This window comes from Drosophila rhopaloa, unplaced genomic scaffold, assembly GCF_018152115.1.
Source record: "Drosophila rhopaloa isolate 14029-0021.01 unplaced genomic scaffold, ASM1815211v1 contig_155, whole genome shotgun sequence".
In the NCBI taxonomy this organism is placed as follows: Eukaryota; Metazoa; Arthropoda; class Insecta; order Diptera; family Drosophilidae; genus Drosophila; species Drosophila rhopaloa.
This window is the reverse complement of record NW_025335034.1, coordinates 3,309,350-3,333,433: the sequence shown is the minus strand read 5'-3', so window position 1 is coordinate 3,333,433 and position 24,084 is coordinate 3,309,350. Positions and strand designations below refer to the sequence as shown.

General features: G+C 41.7%; 8 protein-coding genes across 8 annotated transcripts; 6 read left to right on the top strand and 2 right to left on the bottom strand.

The window, feature by feature from the left end:
• Nucleotides 1–592: 592 nt before the first annotated feature.
• LOC108046263 (60S ribosomal protein L13a) lies at nucleotides 593–2,119 on the top strand. Its single transcript, XM_017125865.1, has 3 exons — nucleotides 593–701; nucleotides 1,069–1,309; nucleotides 1,676–2,119. Exons 1-3 carry the CDS (start codon nucleotides 681–683, stop codon nucleotides 2,029–2,031), a joined length of 618 nt encoding a protein of 205 aa, XP_016981354.1. The 5' UTR covers nucleotides 593–680; the 3' UTR covers nucleotides 2,032–2,119.
• A 4,397-nt stretch (nucleotides 2,120–6,516) lies between these two features.
• Nucleotides 6,517–9,219, top strand: LOC108046257. Its single transcript, XM_017125860.2, has 2 exons — nucleotides 6,517–7,459; nucleotides 9,074–9,219. The coding sequence occupies exons 1-2, from the start codon at nucleotides 6,517–6,519 to the stop codon at nucleotides 9,217–9,219; spliced, it is 1,089 nt and encodes a 362-aa protein (XP_016981349.2).
• Nucleotides 9,220–12,142: 2,923 nt separating this feature from the next.
• On the top strand, nucleotides 12,143–16,290 carry LOC108046264 (trichohyalin). Its single transcript, XM_017125866.2, has 2 exons — nucleotides 12,143–12,311; nucleotides 12,828–16,290. The coding sequence occupies exons 1-2, from the start codon at nucleotides 12,225–12,227 to the stop codon at nucleotides 16,167–16,169; spliced, it is 3,429 nt and encodes a 1,142-aa protein (XP_016981355.2). The 5' UTR covers nucleotides 12,143–12,224; the 3' UTR covers nucleotides 16,170–16,290.
• A 541-nt stretch (nucleotides 16,291–16,831) lies between these two features.
• Nucleotides 16,832–17,802, top strand: LOC108046262 (3-oxoacyl-[acyl-carrier-protein] reductase). Its single transcript, XM_017125864.2, has one exon. The coding sequence runs from the start codon at nucleotides 16,923–16,925 to the stop codon at nucleotides 17,694–17,696; it is 774 nt and encodes a 257-aa protein (XP_016981353.1). The 5' UTR covers nucleotides 16,832–16,922; the 3' UTR covers nucleotides 17,697–17,802.
• A 517-nt stretch (nucleotides 17,803–18,319) lies between these two features.
• On the top strand, nucleotides 18,320–19,374 carry LOC108046261 (cyclopentanol dehydrogenase). Its single transcript, XM_017125863.2, has one exon. It carries the CDS (start codon nucleotides 18,397–18,399, stop codon nucleotides 19,168–19,170), a length of 774 nt encoding a protein of 257 aa, XP_016981352.1. The 5' UTR covers nucleotides 18,320–18,396; the 3' UTR covers nucleotides 19,171–19,374.
• A 532-nt stretch (nucleotides 19,375–19,906) lies between these two features.
• LOC108051477 (3-oxoacyl-[acyl-carrier-protein] reductase FabG) lies at nucleotides 19,907–20,844 on the bottom strand. Its single transcript, XM_044457386.1, has one exon. The coding sequence runs from the start codon at nucleotides 20,807–20,809 to the stop codon at nucleotides 20,015–20,017; it is 795 nt and encodes a 264-aa protein (XP_044313321.1). The 5' UTR covers nucleotides 20,810–20,844; the 3' UTR covers nucleotides 19,907–20,014.
• A 376-nt stretch (nucleotides 20,845–21,220) lies between these two features.
• LOC108051478 (glucose 1-dehydrogenase) lies at nucleotides 21,221–22,260 on the bottom strand. The gene has a single exon (XM_017133602.2). The coding sequence runs from the start codon at nucleotides 22,197–22,199 to the stop codon at nucleotides 21,429–21,431; it is 771 nt and encodes a 256-aa protein (XP_016989091.1). The 5' UTR covers nucleotides 22,200–22,260; the 3' UTR covers nucleotides 21,221–21,428.
• A 218-nt stretch (nucleotides 22,261–22,478) lies between these two features.
• Nucleotides 22,479–23,921, top strand: LOC108051483 (3-oxoacyl-[acyl-carrier-protein] synthase, mitochondrial). The gene has a single exon (XM_017133609.2). It carries the CDS (start codon nucleotides 22,521–22,523, stop codon nucleotides 23,841–23,843), a length of 1,323 nt encoding a protein of 440 aa, XP_016989098.1. The 5' UTR covers nucleotides 22,479–22,520; the 3' UTR covers nucleotides 23,844–23,921.
• The last annotated feature ends 163 nt before the right edge of the window (nucleotides 23,922–24,084 follow it).

Below are 24,084 nucleotides of genomic sequence, written 5' to 3'. Positions count from 1 at the left end.
ACAGCGGTCCGGTCGAAAGTTTTTGAAGAGTGCTTTGCTACTAGTGCGGCTGCCGCATTTTTCCCCATGAACATTAAGAAGTCTGACCAGAAGATGATCCAATTTTGATATACGGCATCTGGCCACACTTACCTAGCTATAAATGCGTTTTCCGCCAAAATATTGTTTCGTTTTTTCCTGTTTTCCGAAATTTGTATTTTAGAATAATTATAATATATAATTAAACTATAATTTCCCTCCTGAATTTAAAAAATATGCTATCAAACTGTTTTTAGAACATTTATTTAGTTATTTTTAAGTCAATTACTTTAGAAAATAAAGTTTTCGTGTCTAGATGCAATATTTATTTTGTAAAACCCTTACGATAATTCAAATATTTTAATTTTAGTCGAATTGACGAAAGCCCTTTTACAATAATGGTGATTGAAAACTATGGATACAAAACAAACTGTAACAAATTTCAAAAAATGAAAACAAAATGTAGCAGCTCATTTACTGAATAGAGTGATTTCTTATTTCAAAATATGGCAGTTCTAGTTAGGAGTGTGTACTAGCTAAGTTCGAAGTGTGGCAACACCGACATGTTGCCTCGAACTAGTTTCGGTTCCCAAAGCAACCCTGCGCAGCGATGCTCGAACTGTCAACGCCACTTCCGCCTTCTTTCCGTGCGGTTCTTAAACATGACTGGTTTAACGAACAGGGTAAGTGTAAAAAAAACGCCAATAAAACGAGACGAGCCTCAAACAAATGTGTGGAAAGCGTGGCCCATAATGGTGGCCAGCCGGTGGAGTGGTTAAATGTGCGAAGAAGGCAGGTGAAAGTGCTGGTTTGAGTGTTTAAAAAGCGTCGCGCCTTACACGTGCCAAAAAACGCAGCATCTGTGAAAAATTGGTGTGTTCTGCTGGCCAGGAGCTAACAATTCTTAGAATGTGTTATCACTCCACAAAAAACTGAGTGCTTTTGAAAATTAACGCCCACACACATTTGTTTATGCGCTTGCCGACAAACTTAACCTCACAAATTTCCCTTTTGTTTTCTTATTTTAATTCGATTTTATTAAAATTCCAGACCGTTGTTATTGATGGTCGCGGCCATTTGCTGGGCCGCCTGGCCTCCGTTGTCGCAAAGTACCTGTTGCAGGGCGGCAAGGTCGCTGTGGTCCGCTGCGAGGATCTGAACCTCTCGGGTCACTTCTACAGGAACAAGATCAAGTTCCTGGCCTACCTCCGCAAGCGGTGCAATGTGAACCCGGCCCGTGGTCCCTTCCACTTCCGTGCCCCATCCCGGATCTTCTACAAGGCTGTCCGAGGTACGTATTTCCACCTCAATGCGAGGATTTTAGACAGCGCTGACCCATGATGTTTTCAAACCTTATTACCTACATTATTTGAATGAGAAGCCATGTAAACAAAACATAACTGAGAAAAGCTGCTGCAACTTTTACTGTTCTGCCTTCATAGTTCAAGTACATTACTAATTCCTGTTCTTCTCTCTTTTAGGTAAGCGTATAAAACTAGATGCAAGCTATTCCAACTGTCATGATGATTATTACATTCTTACCTACATTATTTGAACGAAGAACCGTGTAACCAACTCTCAACTGATGCTCCTAACTTACTAAACCTCCTGCTAAGGTTGTGTGACTTTGACTCACGTTCTATCCTCTCCGTTCCAGGCATGATCCCACACAAGACCAAGCGTGGCCAGGCTGCCCTCGCCCGTCTCCGTGTCTTCGACGGAATCCCATCGCCCTACGACAAGCGTCGCCGCGTCGTTGTGCCCATCGCCATGCGCGTGCTGACCCTGCGCTCCGACCGCAAGTACTGCCAGGTCGGTCGCCTGTCGCACGAGGTCGGATGGCACTACCAGGACGTGATCAAGAGCCTGGAGCGCAAGCGCAAGGCCAAGCTCCGCGTCACCCTTAAGCACAACCGCGAGCTGAAGAAGCTGACGGTCAAGGCGCGTGAAAACATCGCCAAGGCCGCCGAGCCCTTCAACAAAATCATCAAATCCTACGGCTACGAGGTTTAAGGACAACAACAAGGGCATTCTTGCGTACGTTCAGATGCGTAGCAGTTTTTTAAAAGAGAATAAAACAACATCTAGTTTAAAAAACAAATTCGTCTTGGAGGGTCTGACTTTTTTTTAGCTGAAAAGGCTGCTATTAACAAGTTGTCTGTATTCAACGGCCATATGTTTTAAGTTTAATATTTAATTTTTTCGTCACATTTCATTTAAACAATTTTGTACGTTGAAGGTGCGACAATGGTAACTTTCTAACTTTGGTGAAAGTTGATTTTGTTTAATACTTGTTTTGAGATTCCATTACTGTTAAACTCAAATAAATTGGACGTGCAAAATCGGCTAAAATCAAAACACTTGTTTATGAGTGTATCGATATCCGATATTCAATTAGTCCAATGTTCGGTTCACAAAGTTACCTTGAGATTAGTACCAATGAGTAAAAAGTACGTTGATGAGTATCAAATGCTCTTAAGCACACACATTTTTATTTTTAATTAAATAATAAAGATAGTTATCTTGCAATATTTATTATACCCTTGCAGAGGGTATTATAATTTCAGTCAAAAGTTTGCAACGCAGTGAAAGACATTTCCGAGTTTATAAAGAATGTATATAAGACTAATTTCTCAGTTTTAAAGCTATCTGAGTGAAACTTTTTTTATCTATAACAGATATTAATAAGTCGATTGGAAGACTATTTCATATCAGAACGGTAAAGTCTGTTAACACCTGCAAGGGTATATAAGTTATTATACCCGTTACTCGTAGAGTAAAAGGGTATATTGTATTCGTGCAAAAGTATGTAACAGCTAGAAGGAAGCGTTTCCGACCCTATAAAGTATATATATTCTTGATCAGGGTCACTAGCCGAGTCGATATAGCCATGTCCGTCTGTCTGTCCGTCCGTATGAACGCTGAGATCTCGGAAACTATAAAAGCTAGAAGATTGGCATTTTGCATGCAGATTCTAGGAGTTCCAACGCAGCGCAAGTTTGTTTCAAAAAGGTGCCACGCCCCCTTTAACGCCCACAATCGCTTATATACGATTTTAAAAATTTAAATATTTCGGAAAAGTAAAAATGCAGTTTTATTGTGTTTATCAATACCTATCGAAATGTAAAGGAAATTTTTAAAATCGGACCATTCGTTAAAAAGTTATGCGTGATCAAAGTTTCTATCTCCATCTCCCTCGCACTCCCTTTACCTGAGTAACGGGTATCTGATAGTCGGGGCACCCGACTATAGCGTTCTCTCTTGTTTTTTTTTATATTTAATGAATTTAGGGCTAGAAAATTTTTTTTCCGTTTACTTACCCGCAAAATGGTGCATACTGTTTCGCGCACTATTATTTTCAGGCAAAAATAGTTAACAGAAAAAAATTGTCCAAATGTTTTTTATTGAGTCAGTTTCAAACTAAGTAACGGTTTAACAACTAATGTAATTTATTTTAAAAAATTTTATAATTTTTTGTTTGTTAAAAAATTTAATAAAATCGAGCAAAAAACTATTAAGGTTGCCGCAAATATAAACATAACATAACAACCCGAACAATAGAAATACATTTTTTTTTTGGTAATAAATTCACGTTATCTATTCATTCATATAGACTCTGCTGAAGGTGCGACTAAGAACACTGATACTTATACATATATACTGTGTGATAAGTTTCCGATGGTTCTTTAATATTGTTTTTTTTTACTTACTTCTAAGTTATTCAAAAGATATGCTTTGTGTCTCCGATGGTTCTTTAATATTTTTATACCCTTGCAGAGGGTATTATAATTTTGGTCAAAAGTGTGCAACGCAGTGAAGGAGGCATCTCCGACCCTATAAAGTATATATATTCTTGATCAGGATCACCTCCTGAGTTGATATAGCCATGTCCGTCTGTCCGTCTGTCTGTCCGTCTGTCTGTCCGTCTGTCTGTTTCTACGCAAACTAGTCTCTCAGTTTTAAAGCTATCGAATTGAAACTTTGCACACACCCTTCTTTCCTTTGCACGCAGTATATAAGTCGGAACGGCCGGGATCGGCCGACTATATCCTATAGCTGCCATATAACTGATTGATCGGAAATGCCATAATTCTGCTGTTTGTTAAGTTAGGAAGTTGGGACTCTCTATGGGTATTATATTTGGCCAATCAATCCGACGTACCAAATTTCATAAGGATCGGCCGACTATATCCTATAGCTGCCATATAACTGATTGATCGGAAATGCCATAACTTTGGTGTTTGTAAAGTTAGAAAGTTGGGATGTTCTATGGGTTTTATATTTGGCCAATCAATCCGACCTACCAAATTTCATAAGGATCGGCCGACTATATCCTATAGCTGCCATATAACTGAACGATTGGAAATGCCATAACTTTGGTGTTTGTAAAGTTAGAAAGTTAAGATTTTCTACAGGTTTTATATTTGGCCAATCAATCCGACCTACCAAATTTCATAAGGATCGGCCGACTATATCCTATAGCTGCCATATAACTGAACGATTCGAAATGCCATAACTTTGGTGTTTTTAAAGTTAGGAAGTTTGGATTTTTTATGAGTATTAAGAATGCATCATAGGAATAATTTTGGAGAATATTATTATAGAGAATTCTGCAAGGGTATATCAACTTCGGCTCCGCCCGAAGTTAGCTTTCCTTTCTTGTTGTTTTTATTTTTGGCTCCTCGTAAGCAGTCTTGTTTTGTAAAATTATGTTTGCCTAAGCTTGGTTGATCCTAAAGTACACATTTGGGAAATATTTTTCCGCGTTGGAAATGATCTGCTTATTAGCAGACAAAAATCTGTAAAAAGTTTTATTCTTATGATCTGAAAGGAATTTAAAGAAGAGAGAACGCTATAGTCGAGTGCCTCGACTATTAGATACCCGTTACTCAGCTAAACAACTTTAGATTTTGCATTAATATAATGTGAATTAGAGTGACCACAGGAAAAAAGGACAAACAGTTCAAATTATCAATTTGAATTAGGCGATCTCTTAGAGCTGGCAGCTTTACAGCACGAGCATCAGCACCAGCGCTGCTTTAACGCAGGCAGCTTTTGTCCTGCACCAGCATACACACATACGCCATTGTTTGACTCAGACCTCCAATTTGGCTAACTTGATTTGATTTGCATAGTTCTTGGGATATAGTTTGGTATTGAGAAATAAAAACCATCGCAATTTCCTTTAATAGAAATCCTTATCGAGAATTAACGTTGACTCTGTTGAGCACCTTGACCAGCTGTTCCAAAGTCATCCGTTAGATGGCGCTATTGTATTGCGCCATCTACCCCAAGACATTGGTACCACGGGCCACGAAAGGCGGAAATGTAGGCGCTAGCCAGGCTTAAGCGTTTAATGGGTTTTTCGATAGGTATTGACGAAACAATTACATATAAATTAAAATTTTCATAATAGCATCAAAACTGTGGCCACAGCTTGTGGCTTGTGGGCGTCAGAGGGGGCGTGGCACCATTTTGAAACAAACGTGCGGTGCGTAGGAACTCCTAAAATCTACATGCAAAATGCCAATCTTCTAGCTTTTATAGTTTCCGAGATCTCAGCGTTCATACGGACGGACAGACAGACGGACATGGCTAGATCGACTCGGCTAGTGATCCTGAACAAGAATATATATATTTTTATCCAAACCGGGCAAGGTGATGATCGGAGGTAGTGGTATATTATTTAAATCAGCTAAATGGAAACTTTTATCGGGCGCATTTGAATCTTTTGTGTTATCTTTGTGGGAAAATATTGGCGTAACAATGTCAGCAACATACAAAGTTGTACTGCCGAAATCCGATGGAGCCCTACAGTTTACAGTTAAGATCAAGAAGTTAGTCATTCTGCAATATATAAAGTAGAACTTAAAACGACCCCGTATTTATAGGAAAACCTTCATTGAAAAAACTTTTCATTTTAGCAGTATCAGTGTTTATAAAAGCAATGGAAAACATTTCCATATAAGCAGTATCAAAAGTTTAATTCGTGGAAGAAAGTAATTGCAATCTTAATGCTCTTAGGTGATATTAAATGTATGTCATACCAAAGATTTTTTGATCGACTTCGCTTTTTTATAAGATACAACATACATTTTGTCTTTGGAATTGTAAACAGTACAAAGTTAATTATAGCTACAGTTACAAACTCACTCTCAGACGTATGTTCGCTGCCATCAAAGCAAGCCCAAAGTATAACAATAAGCATAGCAACTACAGTTACCAAATCCTAACAGTAACAAGTGCAAAACTTAAACAACGGTTCAAAACACAGTGGCGGCGTGATCCCTCCAATCTAAGACTGAAATGGATTGACTTTGGATTTCGTCATGTCCCTCTGATTGCCTTGACTAATATGTAAGACGTATGTTTTACTCCAATGAACTATGTTGTTTTTTAAAAGATTGTGTGAGTCTTCCTGCTTAGTTGATAAGCAGTGCTTATTTTGGTGCCTCAGCAACGAAAATCTCTAACAGACTTATTAGTTAGCTAGTTGCGATGGCGGGAATTAGACCCTTTTTTTGGATTAGCTGCGTGCTGCTACTTGGCGTGGATCTTAAACTTGCCTGGGCTGATCCCAATGTCGCACTCATCAACCAAGTGCTTAGTTACATGGATCAAAGTCTCGAGCCCTGCCAGAACTTTCAAAACTATTCAACCAAGTACGCAAAATGGATAAAGCCACCAACGCGTGCAAAGTTTCATACCATGTTCGACGAATTAAAGGATCAAGACCTTGAGGAGGGTAGCCTGGAGGGAAAAATACAGCGATTCTATAACATCTGTCTGGCAAGAACGCCAAGCCCTTATAATAGGGAACCAGTGCAACGATTGACTCTCCAGGAACTGGAGATCCAACATGGGATATCCCTGAGCAAATATCTTGAGTTCTTTTTCGATCAAACCGTTCCGCCCACTGCTACTGTACATGTTATGAACCAGGATATCTTTCATGAGTTCAAGGAACTGTTGAAAAACTTTCACCTGGGTGAATCGCGAAATATTATCGAGTTCCATAGATCTTTTGTATTCTCGCTAAATTTTCCCGAAATCGGAAAGGTTCATAAATGTGCCACATATACGACCGCTTACCTGCAGTTAGCTTCCAACCTACTCTATGAGGAGCGTGTTTTGGGTCCCGCAAAAGTAAGTCAATACCAGTCCCAAGTTCAACTTATTTTCAAGGCGATCCGCCATCAATTAATCACCCGACTCAAAAGAAACTCACTTAACTGGACGTCGACTGAGATTAAGGATCTTCAAGAAAATTTAAATAGTTTAACCCTTAGAATTGGGCATCTACCAAAGACACTCAATCACCGTCAGTTTGTAACAAACCGCTATAAGCACTTAAACTTTACCGTCGAAGACGACTACGATTCTGCAGTTCTTAAGGCTCGGCAGGTCCTGGGTCTTGAAGAAGATCTCGAACTGTTCAGCGGTTTATTTAAAATTAAACGCTCTGGAAATATCATTGTGGTGCCTTACAATCTATTGGAAAATTTAGCCTTTGACCTCGAAAGCCATGACTTATTTAAGATGACCCAGCTGGGGACTCAATTAGTCATAATTATGGTAGATATTGACAAAGCAAAAAGTTGTATCCAAAAAAACATTGATTTTCTAAAAATGTTTGACGATTTTCAGTTTAATGTACTAAACCTACACTGTTCAAACCATTCGATTAGCGAACATTTATTAGGTATTCAACAAATGATCCTAATCGCCCTGAATATTGTCCATGAATCCTACTTTGCACCAAATTCAAAGTTTACACAGATCCAGCCCAGCTTCACCACAAAAACCTTGAAACAGCTCTCTTTCTTGAGGCTGGCCCAAAGCTATCACATCCAATTAACTGGGATGCCTATCAACGGAATGCTTAATCAATTGGCAAAGCTGCCTTCATTCGCCCAGGCTTTTAACTGTCCTAATTTACGATAGGATGACAACAAGCTACGTCACGAGTAATATTCAAAATTCAATACTCTGTAACAGCATTTATCAAAAAACCTATTGTATACTTAAATAAACAAAATTTGATACAATAAAAAATTTGGTTTACTCATTTTATTCTTGACATTTGTAAATATTTTCGATAGTTTTATAATCTGTGATATTTTACCTGTGTAATTATACTTTTGATTTATTTTTTAGAATTATTGCAATCAATACAAACAGCTTGGTATTAAGCCGGAATACCGCAATTTGATTTTATATAATCCCGATTTGGAATTTGAAGTATATCGAGTACTTTTTGGTTGTTTCCTATGTGTCTATATGCGTTGAATGTAATTAAATAATCCATGTTTATGAAACAATCAATAAATTTAAGCAGATACTGTTATTGTTATCGTGAGTCCTATACTTTGCTAAATATTTAAAAGTGGAAAGATTTTAATAAATTTAAAAAAATGTTAGTTAATACCGTCTTAAATAAACAAACTTTACTGATTACATTTGTAAAATATGCTGCCAAGACAACAAAATGGACTTAAGATGGGTGAAACATTTGAACTTGAATTTGAATACTCCGATTCATCTTATCATCTCACACTGTTTGCCTTGACTTTGAAATAATGACGTCTGTTTTACTCTAGAGAACTTTGTTGTTTTCAAAATGATTGTGTTGGTCTTAGTTGATAAGCAGTGCTCATTCTTTCAAGTATTTTTGGTCTCTGCAGCAAAAATCTCTAACGGACTTATTAGTTTTCTAGTTGCGATGGCGAGAATCAGATCCTTCTTTTGGATTAGCTGCGTGCTGCTACTTGGCGTGGATCTAAAACTTGCCTGGGCCGATCCCAATATATTAATCGTGAACCAAGTGCTTACTTATATGGATGAAAGTTTCGATCCCTGCCAGGATTTCGAAAACTATTCAACCAAGAATGCAAAATGGATACAGCCATCATTTACGTTCGCCAAGTTTTTAACCCTGTTCGACGAATTAAAAGATCAGGACATTGACGAATTCACGAATTCAACCACCGTCAGTTTGAAACAAACCTCTATAAGAACTTAAATTTTACCGTGGAAGACGATTACGCTTCTGCAGTTCTAAAGGCTCGCCAGATCCTGGATCTTAAAGAAGATTTCGAACTTTTCGACGGTTTAAATAAAATTGAGCGCTCTGGAAATAACATCGTGGTGCCTTACAAACTATTGGCCAATACATACAGCCTTTCACCTCGAAAGCCATGACTTATTTAAAATGACCCAGCTGGGGATTCAATTAGTCATAGGTATGACAGAGCAAAAAGTTGTACCCAAAAAATATAAATTTTCTAAAATTGTTTGATGATTTCAAGTTTAATGTACCAAACAGTGCTCAAAGCTTTCAAACAGCGATGTTATATTAGCTGTTCAACAAACTATCCTTATCGCCATGAATGTAGTCCATGAATCCTACTTTGCACCGGAGTCGAAGTTTTCACAGATGAATAATTTCTTGAGGTTGGCAGTAAAATATAATATGTCATTGAAGGAGCTGGGTTGCCTATGAACGGAATGCTTAATCAATTGGCAAAGCTGCCTTCATTCGCCCAGGCTTTAACTGTCCTAATTTACGACAGGATGATAACAATCTACCTCACAGGTAATATTCAAAATTATATACTCTGTAACAACATTTATTAAATAAACTTATTGTATACTTTAATGAACAAAATTTTATTCAATAAAGAATTTGGTTTACTTCTTTTATATAATAATTTTACAAAAAGACTTTCTCAATTCATTTTATTTTAGAAATATAATAATCAATATAAACACCTTGTGTTCACCGGATCAATATCGCAATTTAATTTTATGTAATGCCGATTTGGAAATCGTTGGTCAACGATAAGAAGTACAGACTGGCGGTTGAATCGAATCGTATTCATTAGGCGGTGCCTCGTCATCTAGCTCAAAGCGTTAAAGTTAAAAAGTTAACAAGAAAGGAAAGCCAACTTCGGGCGGAGCCGAAGTCGTATACCCTTCTGTAAATTATATTCTCCAAAATTATTCATATGATGCATTCCTAACTTTAAAAACACCAAAGCTATGCCAATTCCAATAGTTCAGTTATATGGCAGCTACCTGCAATAGAAAGACAACTTTTGGAAAAGTTTCAAGCAGATAGCTTTAAAACTGAGGGACTAGTTTGCGTAGAAACGGACGGACATGGCTTGATCGACTCTCCTGGTGATGCTGATCAAGAATATATATACTTTATAGGGTCGGAAATGTCTCCTTCACTGCGTTGCCCTCTGCTAGGGTATAAGAATTATACTTTACGAATAATAATGGTGAATGAAATAAATTTAGTAAACTAACAAACTTAAGTTTATATAATTAAAAATTTATTTTTATACCCTTGCAGAGGGTATTATAATTTTGGTCAAAAGTGTGCAACGCAGTGAAGGAGACATCTCCGACCCTATAAAGTATATATATTCTTGATCAGGATCACCTCCTGAGTTGATATAGCCATGTCCGTCTGTCTGTCCGTCTGTCCGTCTGTCTGTTTCTACGCGAACTAGTCTCTCAGTTTTAAAGATATCGAATTCAAACTTTGCACACACCCTTCTTTCCTTTGCACGCAGTATATAAGTCGGAACGGCCGGGATCGGCCGACTATATCCTATAGCTGCCATATAACTGATTGATCGGAAATGCCATAACTCTTCTGTTTGTTAAGTTAGGAAGTTGGGACTTTCTATGGGTTTTATATTTGGCCAATCAATCCGACGTACCAAATTTCATAAGGATCGGCCGACTATATCCTATAGCTGCCATATAACTGATTGATCGGAAATGCCATAACTCTGCTGTTTGTTAAGTTAGGAAGTTGGGACTTTCTATGGGTTTTATATTTGGCCAAGTTATCCGACGTACCAAATTTCATAAGGATCGGCCGACTATATTCTATAGCTGCCATATAACTGATTGATCGGAAATGCCATAACTTTGGTGTTTGTAAAGTTAGGAAGCTGGGATTTTCTATGGGTTTTATATTTGGCCAATCAATCCGACCTACCAAATTTCATAAGGATCGGCCGACTATATCTTATAGCTGCCATATAACTGATTGATCGGAAATGCCATAACTTTGGTGTTTGTTAAGTTAGGAAGTTGGGATTTTCTATCGGTTTTATATTTGGCCAATCAATCCGAACTACCAAATTTCATAAGGATCGGCCGACTATATCCTATAGCCGCCATATAACTGATTAATCTGAAATGCCATAACTTTGGTGTTTGTAAAGTTAGGAAGTTGGGATTTTCTATGGGTTTTATTTTTGGCCAATCAATCCGACCTACCAAAGTTCATAAGGATCGGCCGACTATATCTTATAGCTGCCATATAACTGAACGATTGGAAATGCTATAACTTTGGTGTTTTTAAAGTTAGGAAGTTGGGATTTTTTATGAGTATTAAGAATGCATCATATAAATAATTTTGGAGAATATAATTTACAGAGTATTCTGCAAGGGTATATCAACTTCGGCTCCGCTCGAAGTTAGCTTTCCTTTCTTGTTTTTAAATGTAGTAGTACTGTGGGCAAAAAGTAAGGTGAAACATTTTTCTGGGACATGGTAGAATCACCAAAGGCCTTCCGCAACATCCTCAACGTTTCCGCAGCCGAAATTTCATTCCGCAAACAAAATTTGAAGCACCTCTCCGCTCAATTAAATCAGACATTGAAAAAAAGGACAAACGCACTCTTCATCGTTTGGTAAACACAAGCGTAAATATAGTACTGATACTGACATTGACTTGAAATTACCGCCAGATGTCATCAACAGTCCTGCCAACTCAAGAAAAAAAGAACTAGTCCGTCATCTTAAGCCCGCGAATTTTAAATTGAAAATACCTTACTTTTTGCCCACAGTAGTGTTGTTTTAATATTGAGATTGTTTTTAATTTTAAATTAAATTAACAATATATAGAATAGAAACAAGACCGAATGAGAAAATTGTATTATTTGCTAGTTCGAATGTATAATTTTTTGTTATACATGCACTGGTAGGTTTAAAAGTTTGGCTTTTCGAATTATCCTTTTTTCTTTTTTGTTTTGTATAAAAAACAAAGCATGCCAAAATGGAGCTTTCAATAGGCACAGATAGATGTGTTTCCCAAATCGTCACAGTTTTCCGTTGGCTTCAGACGAATAGTGCAAGAAAAAATTATAAGAAAATTTAAATTTACAAAGGATTACATTTCAATGGAGAACATCAACAAAAGAGAATTAGTGAAGCGTCGTAAAAGGCGTTCCATGAGGGACCGGTTGGATCGTAGCTACCGCCAGAAGGTGAGAATGATCTCCGGCTTGACCGTAAGGCATTCGAGTGCCAAGGAGAGTCGAAATCCGCATATCCTGTTTAATTTCAAAGCTACGTAGATAAAACTATCCCAAATGTATTCTTTCTAATGCATGTTGTGTCTGTCGGATCTTCAGAAGTCGTGAAGGCTTTTTATTGATTTCATATAAAAAATAATTAGGCTGTATATACATATATTATATTAAATGTTTTGAAAAAAATTGTTTCGCTTACTTGATTTCTGCCCATTTTCCGACTGACAGTTGCAAGCTTAAAAAAATTAATCAAGGAAACTCGTTAATCCGACGTTTGTATACCCTTGCAGGTCCTAGATTTTGTGTTAATAAATTGTAATATCTCGTCTTCTTGCTTACATTTTTTGTAATGCTTAGTTTTGAAAAAAAGTATATACCACCAAAAAGGCGGGATGTCATTGTTAGGCAACAAAGCGGTATAATAAACAACGTTATATATGTAAGTCGCAAAATAACAATCACTGTTTACAGCGTCAGTCCAGTCCGCCACAACTGGTGGCCCCAAAGCCATCGAGCAGCAGCCTGGCCAGGAGGAGATCCAAGACGTCTCCGTTCGAGTGGCGAAAGAGGGTGAAGCACTTAGACTATCTGGAAGACCAGTACAGGCGTGAGGAGCAGGAAATGTGGAGCCTGGAGTTCCCATCCGAAGAGTGCCCCAAGCTGGAACCACCGCCCATAATTTGCAAGCCAAAAAATCGCGCGAAGACCGTCGGCGTTCAGGTGGATGTTCCAGTGCTCTCTCCGCGGGCTAAACGCGATCTCTGTGGGCGCGAGCGTAAACAACGGGAGATTCTGGAGCGACGGGAACGGGAGCGAGTCGAGAAACTGATTAGGGAGCAGGAGCGGGATCGGCAAAGGACTTTGCTGGCCAAGCAGCTGCAACTGGACCGCCAGCGCCTTGAAAAAGCACGTCAATTGCGCGATCGGCGGTTGCGTGAGCAGCAACAAAAGGTAAAGGAACGGCGCGACTACGAACGCTACCTGATGTTTAAAAAGCGGGAGGAGCAACGACTGCGGGATCAGCGTTGGCGGGCTCGGCGCCGTCCTTCCACACCTTCATCGCAGAATGTAGAGGTAGTGGAGGAAGTTGGAACCGATCTCGGGGAGGACCTCAGACACATGTCCCGGACCGCAATGACTGTTCCAGCCGATTCAGAGGATACTCAGAGTACGAGGCGCGAGCAACAGTTGCACCTGCGGGCGGAGAACGTAAGACACAAGGTGTTGGCCTATGAGCAGCTTAAGGAATTCCATCGAGAAAGAGCGAGGTCCGGGCGGTATCGGCAACTCAGGATGCGGGAAACACCCGAAGAAAAAGCCAAAAAACAAGAGAAAGAAGAGAAGAAACAAAGATATCAGGAAAATAAAAAACTTGAACGAAAACATTCGGAAAAATTAAAAAGTGAACTAGAGGAAATGAAGGACTTTCAAAGAAAAGCATGCGAACAAGAAGAAATAAAGATTGAGAGGCTCAAAATGAAACTCAATGAGGTTCGAGAACGAGAAAGAAGGCGGAATGAGGAAATGAAGCTGATTTCACAAAGGACAAAAGAACTTGAAAAAAGAGAACGAGAGGAGTGCGAAAGAATCGCTAAGGAAGAAAAGTTTCAGAGAGAGAAAGGGCTTTTGGAGAAGCTCAAGCGGAACAGGAGCGAAAAAGATGAGTTAGAGAAAAAAGCCAGAGAGGAAGATCTCAAGAGGGAACAGTTTCTAAAGCAGTGGCTTCAAATGCAAGATAAGGAGAGAGAAGAGCGAGAGGAACGAGAGGAACGTCAGAAAAGGGTCATTCCAGAAGGTGAAATGAAAACCCAGAACACAGTAGATATGGGAGATCAAGCTAATGAGCTAAGAAAAGAAGAACTTGATCTAATGGAAAGGGAGAATTTATTAAAGGAACGGCAGGGAATGACAAAACTCGAAGAAGTGAAAGCCAGGGACCAAAGACTTCAGAAAATTAGACAGATAAGGGAAAGAGAACTCCAGGTGGAATTCGAGACAAGGGAAGTCGCAAAACAACTCAAGGAGCAACTCGAAAGACAATTGGAGCTCCACACAAATAGAGAGATGGGTCAAAAGCCCTTGGAGGAAACGGCGTTTCCAAAATTGGAAGATCTGGAAACAGAAGAAAAAATACTGGTGACCGAAAGCCAGAATTTTGAGGATAAGGCGCCTCATGGGACCCAAATTAGTGAGGACAGAACAAAGAGCATTGAAAGTGAGACAAAAAGAAAAAGCCAACCGAATGATATGGAAAAATATCCAGGAGACATGAATACCCAGCATGGTTCATCTAGCAAGGATATTCTTAGCGCGTCTCACACCAAGGTCCAGCAGTTTTGTCAGCAAGCTGAACCCCAAGCGGAAGGAAATCAAGAAAGGGATGGCAAGCTTAACGATCAGGTCCTGGAGCGGCGACAAGTACTCGAGGAGTTGCGTTTGGAAGCGGGAAAACTGGCGGACCAGCATTCTTTGGCCAGACGTTGCCGGAGGAAGGAATCATTTGAAATCCAGGACGAGAATATCAAGAATGCGGTTACAGAACCGTATCCTTCCGAGGAAGTAGTCGACGAAAACTGGTCTTGTATGTTAACGCAAGACAAACAAACTGCAGATAAGACTCGGCAACCAAAAATCCAACGACTTAGCTCCAGTCGCGAGTATTTCCAGCCGGGATCCCCACAGACTCGAAGCGAACGATGGTCTCGCTTTATTGGAAGTGAAAGGGAATCCGAATCTGAGGATCTTGGAGGACGAGGACGCAATCGTGTGAGCTCCTCTAGCGGCGAAAACGATGCACAGAAGGCTCCCCGCTACTCCTTGGTTGGCAGTTATTGCCCTAGCAAGAAGATCTATACGGTGGAAGCACAGAACATTCAACCAACTCCATATGGAAACACCGAACAGCAGGAAGCTTATGGCTCCTATGTTCGCAATCGGGTGGCTAATTGGCGGAAATCGCTTCGACCAAATTCATATTCCACGGACGAGGAAGAAATTGTGGAGAGACGGGAAAGGAATGGTGGTAAATCGTACAACGTTGGCTTGACTTTCTGCACGCAAACTGGTAAGAAGCGTTATCCGCAGAATAAACAACGTCAATTTAAGCAGAGAGAAGGCCAGGTCCAGCAGAGAAGGGTATTTGGCCAGCTCCTAACAGAAGCTCGGTCATCTGACTACCATCAGGAAATACTGAACGGCGAAAACTGTCTTTTACAGCAAAAGCTGTCTGAGGGCCAAACCAAAGCTACAAACAATTATGTTCAGGAAGCTCTTTTGCAGGCGGCTTGCAGAATAATCAGTCTTTTAAAGAATGATCAAGCCTTTGCCAGTTCCGAGGAAGAGTTTGAAACTCCGGAAGATGGATTACCCGAGCAGATTCATCGACAGGAGACCGAAAGCAAGATAAAGTTACCCAGACCTATATTTAAAACGCTAATGGAACCCCTGCTTCCACTAACTCTTCCCCATCTTTTTGAAAAGTTTGTCATGTTGGACAACGAGCTGGAGGCGCATTTAAGAAAGTTAAGCATCCGTGTTTTCGGGGGACAGGGTGGTAAAGATATGCGACGAGAAGTGGAGCGAATGATGGACCAACAGCGGCAGGTACAAAGCATTCATCTGGCCAAAATGTGCCGGGACTCCGAGGAACAGACGCTGCGCCAGTGGAGGCGTCTGGCCAGGAACTCCCTACTTGGACTGAATAACATTTTTAAAGATTATTGCGACATGCGTGACGCACTGCCATGCGTAACCCTTCAGACCATCGAGCGGCTATACAGTGAATGGAAGGTGCGGAGGTTTACTGTCGATTAGATACGAGTGTTACTGAAATGTCGCAATTTTGTTATTTTACGCTTTATTTGTTAACTTTTTAAAATTCTTGTTAAATGTTGTGTAATAATATTGGCCTATGTTGCCAGAGTTGGGAACAAATGATATTTTAGTGCATTCGACTGGGTTTAATATTAGATATGGATATGGCGTTTTATTGCAACGGTATGGTAAGATGGGGTAAGTGGAACTACAGGAATAAAACCGCTTTGGTAGACTTTCAAGGAGTTATGTTTTTGCAGCGTTTTTTCGAAAAATTTGTTTTGCCTGTGAATAAAATTTGTTAGCTTAAAAACACTTGAGCAAATACCATCTCAAACCAAATTCCAAAAAAATCGTCAAAAACTGCACACAAAAGCCGACGTTAAAAATAAGTTGTATCTTAATTTGAGGTTTTGATCATTATTCTGGAAGGATATTACAAATTTAAGGTTTTTTTTCTGCCCATTTGATTTATTTATTGAGTAAAAACATTATTTATTAGCAATCCTTGCTTTTCACGGAGAAAAGAGGGCTTGATTTATTCTCTGAGGAATACTAGGTAGATAGTGGATCGGAGGTAATCGGAGTTTCACACCTATCAAAAATCCCAACCATTTTCATGGGAAATGATTTGTGGAATAATGACATACTTTTCATAGAGGTTCACAGCTGATATGAATAAGCTCTTATTTAATAGATGGACCACAGCTGTTAGAACGGTTCCAGTGTTTACAGTTTTCCGAATTTTCCACGATGTCATCTTTCAAAGACAAGGTAATTATTGTGACCGGAGCCAGCTCTGGAATTGGAGCAAGCGCTGCAGTCCACTTGGCCAGCCTCGGAGGACTCCTGGTCATCGTCGGTCGCAACGTGGAGAAGCTAAGGGAGACTGCCGAAAACATTGTGGCAGCCGGAGGAGCTCCTGCCTTGGAACTGCAGGCGGATATGACCAAGGAGGCGGAAGTGCAACAGATAGTGGATGCCACGCTGGCCAAATACGGACGCATCGATGTCCTGGTCAACAATGCGGGCATCCTGGAGAGCGGCTCCATCGAGAACACCAGCCTGGAGCAGTTCGATCGCCTGATAAACACTAATGTGCGGTCTCTGTACCAACTCACCATGTTGGCCACTCCGGAGCTGGTCAAGACCAAGGGCAACATCGTGAACGTGTCTAGCGTCTGTGGGCTTCGTGCCTTTCCCGGTGTCCTGGCTTACAATGTGTCCAAGGCGGCTGTGGATCAGTTCACGGCCTGCGTGGCCTTGGAACTGGCCTCCAAAGGGGTCCGAGTAAATGCCGTGAATCCCGGCGTGATTGTAACCGATATTCACAAACGTGGCGGCATGGACGAGGAGACGTACGCCAAGTTCCTGGAGCACTGCAAGGTCACCCACGCCCTTGGTCGTCCTGGGGATGTCAAGGAGGTGGCGGCGGCCATTGCCTTCCTGGCCAGCGAGGCTGCCAGCTTTAGTACTGGAGTCAGTCTGCCAGTGGACGGAGGTCGCCATGCCATGTGCCCCAGATAACTTATGGATATTAAGATGAAGAAATTATCCGTGGCATTTAACGAATTTAACGAATAAATCTGATTAATTTTAACTGGTCCAATAAAATGTAACTCGATATTTGCAATTGTAGGTTTCCATTATCTGGGCTTCTGCTTTTGATTTGTCTTTATTAATTATTATACTTTCGCAGATACCAATATAATTTCAGTCAAATATTTGCATTGCCCTTTATATAGTATATACATATTTATATTCCTTATCAGCATCAGTCTGTCCGTCGTTGTAGTTATCTTTAAAAAACTTTTCCAAAACTGTTTTTATTGCAGGTGGTAATATTTTGGAATTTTTAAATTATCTGTAAATTAAATAGAACTACCACGGAAAATATTAATAGATAATATTTAATAGGAGGTATTCACTGATTAGCACATGATTATATGTACATAGGTATAAATAAAATCAACTCGGAGGTTGGCCATCAGCATTGCAGCTTTCACACATATTATTTGTGTATAATAATTAAAAACATTAAGTTTAATTAACACCGAAAGCACGACTCCAGATACGAGTAGTTTGAATTTCACAACCGCTGGAAATAGCTTTCAAAGTTCCACTTTATCGATAGTATAACTACAATCGACTTGTACCGCCGAAAACCTGATGACTTCTTCAATGTCAGATCTAAAGTCATTGTTACTTTCAAGCAGATCGCGTCAATATGCCCAGTTTTAAGGATAAAGTTATCATCGTGACTGGCGCCAGCTCCGGAATCGGAGCAGGTACCGCAGTCCTCTTAGCCAAACTTGGAGGACTCCTCACTATTGTGGGCAGGAATGTGGATAAGCTCAAGGAGACCGCCGATCAGATAGAGTCAGCTGGTGGAAAACCTGCTCTCCAGGTGGCAGCGGACATGAACTGCGAGTCGGATGTCCAGGGTATCGTATCCGCCACGTTGGCCAAGCACGGTCGCATCGACGTGCTAGTTAACAATGCCGGAATTCTGGAGCTGGGCTCCATCGAGAACACCAGTCTGGAGCAGTTCGACCGCCTGATGAATACCAATGTGCGGGCGGTCTACCAACTAACTATGCTGGTAACGCCTGAATTGGTCAAGACCAAGGGAAATATTGTCAACGTTTCCAGTGTCAACGGCATCCGCTCTTTTCCCGGTGTCTTGGCGTACAACGTCTCCAAGGCGGCTGTGGATCAGTTCACCAGGTGTGTAGCTCTGGAACTAGCCCCCAAGGGTGTCCGTGTGAACTCCGTCAATCCCGGCGTGATCATCACCGAGCTGCAGCGACGCGGTGGACTGAACGAGGAGGCATACTCCAAGTTCCTGGAGCACGCCAAGAACACCCACGCTCTGGGTCGTCCCGGAGAAGTAAAGGAGGTGGCTGCCGCCATTGCCTTCCTGGCCAGCGATGAGGCCAGCTTCAGCACCGGAATCAGCCTGCCCGTGGACGGAGGTCGTCATGCCATGTGCCCCAGATGAGAATCTAGAGGGCCTTCGATATTTGTTGTTAATTTCTGTAAAGTTACTAACTTGAACCCATTTATTGCCTTTATATTTGGAATATCCAGTATTTAAAGACTAATAAAGAAGAAAATACAATATTTAAAGTAATTATGAACATGCACATATGAAACATGAGGCTGCCAAACCGGTTGCGTTAATAATAAATAATGAATTCCGAAAGTATTGTTTTCAAGAAAAAGTTTAAAGCCCAGAAAAACCCCTTTTCGATTTAAAATTTTCCTACATTAGATATTTGTAAGAAAACAAGAATTTGGCGCAATTTTTTATTGAGAACGTATTTTGACTACTTTTTTTTATAAAAATAACGTAAAGTAGTCTTTTAAAAATATGAGTCTAACAAAGTTTATGAGTCCCTGATTTTTAAATATATTCCAAATTTATATGTCCCATTTTACTGACTGGACTCTATTCTAACCAATGATACAGTATTATGAAAGTTACAGAGGTAAGGTCATCCTCTTCCAAAGAATTCGCGATTGGTTTTTTTATTGTGTTTTCAAAAAAAAAAAGTTTCCTATTTTCTTTTTTTTCTACAGTATGGCTTTACATCGGTTTTGTTTTCTGGTTTTTCTTTGAAATACTTCCACTCCAATGAAATGTTTGGTTTTTGAGTTTATAATTGCAAATAAATCGGACCATCAATAAAAATTCTGTAACATCTTCTAAAATAGGAATGTATAAAATAAAATCATTTTAAATTGTTAACTAAAGATTTTGGAATTTTAATAGTGATGGTTTTAATCGGCGGGCAACAAATGAGAGGAAGGGCTTTCGCCTGGACAGGACTCCTTTGCAGGGATTAGCGAGGACACATAAGCTGTTTGCCGCCGTCCACGGGAAGAGTGACGCCGGTCACGAAGCTGGCCAGTTCGCTGGCCAGGAAACAAATGACGGAAGCCACCTCGGTCGGCTCCCCAATCCTACCCAGGGCATGAGTTTGTTTTGAGCTCTCCAGAAAGTCAGCATAGCTCTGTTCGTCCATGCCCCCGGCCTTATGCAGATTAGTGCGTATTACCCCCGGATTAACTGCATTTACCCGGACACCCTGGGGCGCCAGATCTAGAGCTAGTGATCTGGTGAACTGGTCCACCGCCGCCTTGGACATGTTGTAGGCCACTTGGTTGGGAAAGGCGCGCAGCCCACCGACACTGGACACGTTGATGATGTTGCCCTTGCACTGGAGCAGATGAGGGAGCAACAACTTGGTCAGGTAGAACGCCGACCGTACATTGGCCTCCATGACGTGAGTAAAGCAGGCCAGTTCCGTGCTCTGCAGCGTACCCGTGGGCATGACTCCCGCTCCATTTACCAGTACGTCCAGTTTACCGCCGAAGCGCTCCGTGGTCTTCCTCGCAATGCACTCGATCTCCACTGGCTTGAGCAGATCTCCTGCTATGCCGTACGGCTCACGTCCCGTCTTTATACACTTCTTCATCAGGCAAAGTAGACCCTCCTCCTCCCGATCCACCAGTGTCAGGCAAGCGCCCAGCTTGGAGAACATTTCCGCCGTGGCGGCCCCGATCCCGGAGGCTGCGCCCGTGATCAGCACCACCTTGCCGGAAAAGTCTAAACCCGCCTTGCCCTTGCTGCCCATCGAACCGAGTTTTGGCCGGAAAACTTAAGCTACGAAGATGACTTCACGGGAAAATATAACTTGATCATAACAAGCTGGGAATTGTTCCGTAAGGTACTTAGTATTTAAACTTAAATAAGAAAAATAATAAAAAAGCTTGTAATAATTAATAAAAGCAGATTCAGTTTCAAGAAACGTGAGATAAAACTAGAGCATCAACTAAATATATAACAAAAATTCTATTTAAATTGAGCCTAAGAACAAAATTCTTAATAATTATTTCATTTACATTTACAAGGATATAAACAATACTAAATTCATAGAGATTCCAAATTAACTCTTGTTAATCTAATTTAAATTGCAATATTATTAGAACTAATTATAAATCATAAAAAAAGTTACAATACAACGTATAGTTGGTAGCCAATCTAATTGTGTTTGAGAACATTATTTTTTATTAAGCTTATTTTCGGGCAACAGGATTAGTCCGAAAAAGATATAATTTGATCAATATAAAATTTATACAATACAAATATTATACAATAAAAAATTCAGAATAACAAATAAAGCTTCGGTATAAATGCATTTTCACATGGAAACGTCCATGCAGGGGAGTCTCGTAGCCCATACCCTCCGGATTCTAGCGTGGGCACATGGCATGGCGACCTCCGTCAACGGGCAGGCTGACGCCAGTGCTGAAGCTGGCCTCATCGCTGGCCAGGAAGGCAATGGCCGCAGCTACTTCCTTGACATCCCCAGGGCGACCCAACGCATGGGTGGACTTCGAGTGCTCCAGGAACTTCTTGTACGTCTCCGGATCCATGCCGCCGCGAGCATGCAGATTGGTTACCGTCACGCCGGGATTCACACAGTTCACCCGCACACCCTTGGAGGCCAGCTCCAGGGCCACGCAGCGAGTGAACTGATCCACGCCCATTTTGGATATGTTATAGGCCAGCACACCGGGAAAGGATCGAATCCCATTGACGCTGGACACGTTCACGATGTTGCCCTTGGTCTTTACCAGCTCCGGAGTGGCCAGCATGGTCAGGTGATAGATCGCCCTTAAGTTGGTGTTCATGACCCGGTCGTACTGCTCCAGACTGGTGTTCTCGATGGTGCCCGTCTCGATGATTCCGGCATTGTTGACCAGGACATCCAGCTTGCCATACTTCTGGAGCGTCTCCGTCCAGATCCTCTTGGTGTCCGCCTCCTTGGCGATGTCGCCAACTACCAAAGCTGGCGATGATTGGCCCACTTTGCTGCACTCCTCGGCCACCTTCTTGAGGTTCTCCACATTGCGTCCATTCAGCGCCAGGCAAGCTCCATATTGGGCGAACTTAACGGCGGTGGCTGCCCCGATCCCGGAGCTCGCTCCTGTAATTAGAACAACTTTGCCGGCGAAATTCATGATGCAGAATTATGTAAGCGGATCTCAAGCCCTGTGCGCATCTTGCTGATTTTCTTGGGGGTATTCATCCCGTTCAAAATCCTGATAAAAAACAGTAAGCAAATGTACAATTCTGATATTTTAAAAAGTGATTTAAAGAATTGTACGTATAAGAAAGACGAGTTGTTAGTTATAAATAATAAAACACCTAGTTAGCTACTGAAAATTGTTTTAATTTATTTTTAAATCTTTAAATGTTTTTAGTATTATTTCCATGCACGCCAGTAGGATTATTTTAAAGGTTGAAGACGGTCTCACTGACGTGATCATGTAAACATCAAAATGCGTTTTTTAAAGAATTGCAATTTATTGGCCAACCACCAAGTGCGTTACTCGTCCACGCAAGCTGGCCGCCGGCGTGTGGTGGTCACGGGAAGTGGAGCAGTCACCCCTCTGGCCAGCAATGCCGCGGATTCCTGGCGACGTATCCTGGCCGGCGAGTCGGCGATCTCCCGGCTGGGGCCGGAGTTCAAGGGATTGCCCTGCCAGGTTGCGGCACAGATCTCAAGGGATAACCTGCACTTGGACCAGCACCTAACTAAGTCGGACATCAAGCTGATGAGCCCCGCCACCCAGTTCGCTGTCTTGGCGGCGGAGGAGGCCCTGGCCTCCGGAAAGCTGAACCCCAAGGATCTGAGCGAGGAGCAGAGAGAGCGCTTCGGTGTCTGTGTGGGCATGGGCATGTTCGACCTGGCCGAGGTCTACGGTGCCTGGAACCAGCTGCAGCGCGGCTACAACAGAGTTAGCCCATTCTTCGTTCCCAGGCTCCTGCCCAGCATGGCGTGTGGACACGTCAGCATGCGACACGGCTTGAGAGGACCAAACCACTCGGTGTCCACAGCCTGCGCCACGGGGGCCCATGCCCTGGGCGATGCCATGCGGTTTATCCGCAATGGAGATGCGGATGTGATGCTGGCGGGAAGTGGCGAAGCCTGCATAGATCCCCTCTCCATCGCTGGATTCTGCAGACTGCGGGCTCTGAGCACCGCATTCAACGACAATCCGTCAGTGGCCTCCAGACCCTTCGACAAGTCCCGAGATGGCTTTGTGATGGGGGAGGGAGCAGCTGTTCTTTTGCTGGAAGAACTGGAGCATGCACGTGCCCGAGGAGCTCCCATCCTGGCTGAGATACTGGGCTACGGTTTGTCAGGCGATGCCTATCACATAACCTCTCCCAGCGAGGACGGGGCCGGAGCTACTTTGGCCATGAAGCGGGCAATCAGTGATGCTGGGATTGCTCCGGATCACATAACCTATGTTAATGCCCACGCCACCTCCACGCCCACTGGGGATCGCATCGAATCACATGCTATAGGACGTGTCTTTGGCGTCCACACTCCTCAAGTAAAGGTTTCCTCGACAAAGGGAGCCCATGGACACCTACTGGGCTCCTCCGGCAATCTGGAAGCCCTTTTTGTGGTGCACGCCTGTGCGGAGAACAAGCTGCCGCCATCCATCAACATAGACCAACTGGATGTGGACGTCAATGTGGTCAGGGAAACCACCGAATGGTCGCAAGATCAAAAACGCCGCATTGCCCTCAAGAATTCCTTCGGTTTTGGAGGAACCAATGCCTCCCTCTGCATTGCCAGCTATGCCGAATAGGAGCAAAGAATTGTTAACTATTTTTTAAAGTCACTCGGTAAATAAAATCTTCAAATGTTTGCATATTTTTAGGAAAAATGTTTAGTTTTAAAACTTTATTTGGAAAACTTTTTTCGGTTGCTTGTCTCGCCGTCACGTTGTCTTCGTCAGTTTCTTTCTCTGTAAAAATGTTTATGCGTACTGTTATGTTCCAATGCGCATTGTATGTACTGTTATATTGTATATCTGTATATAATATATA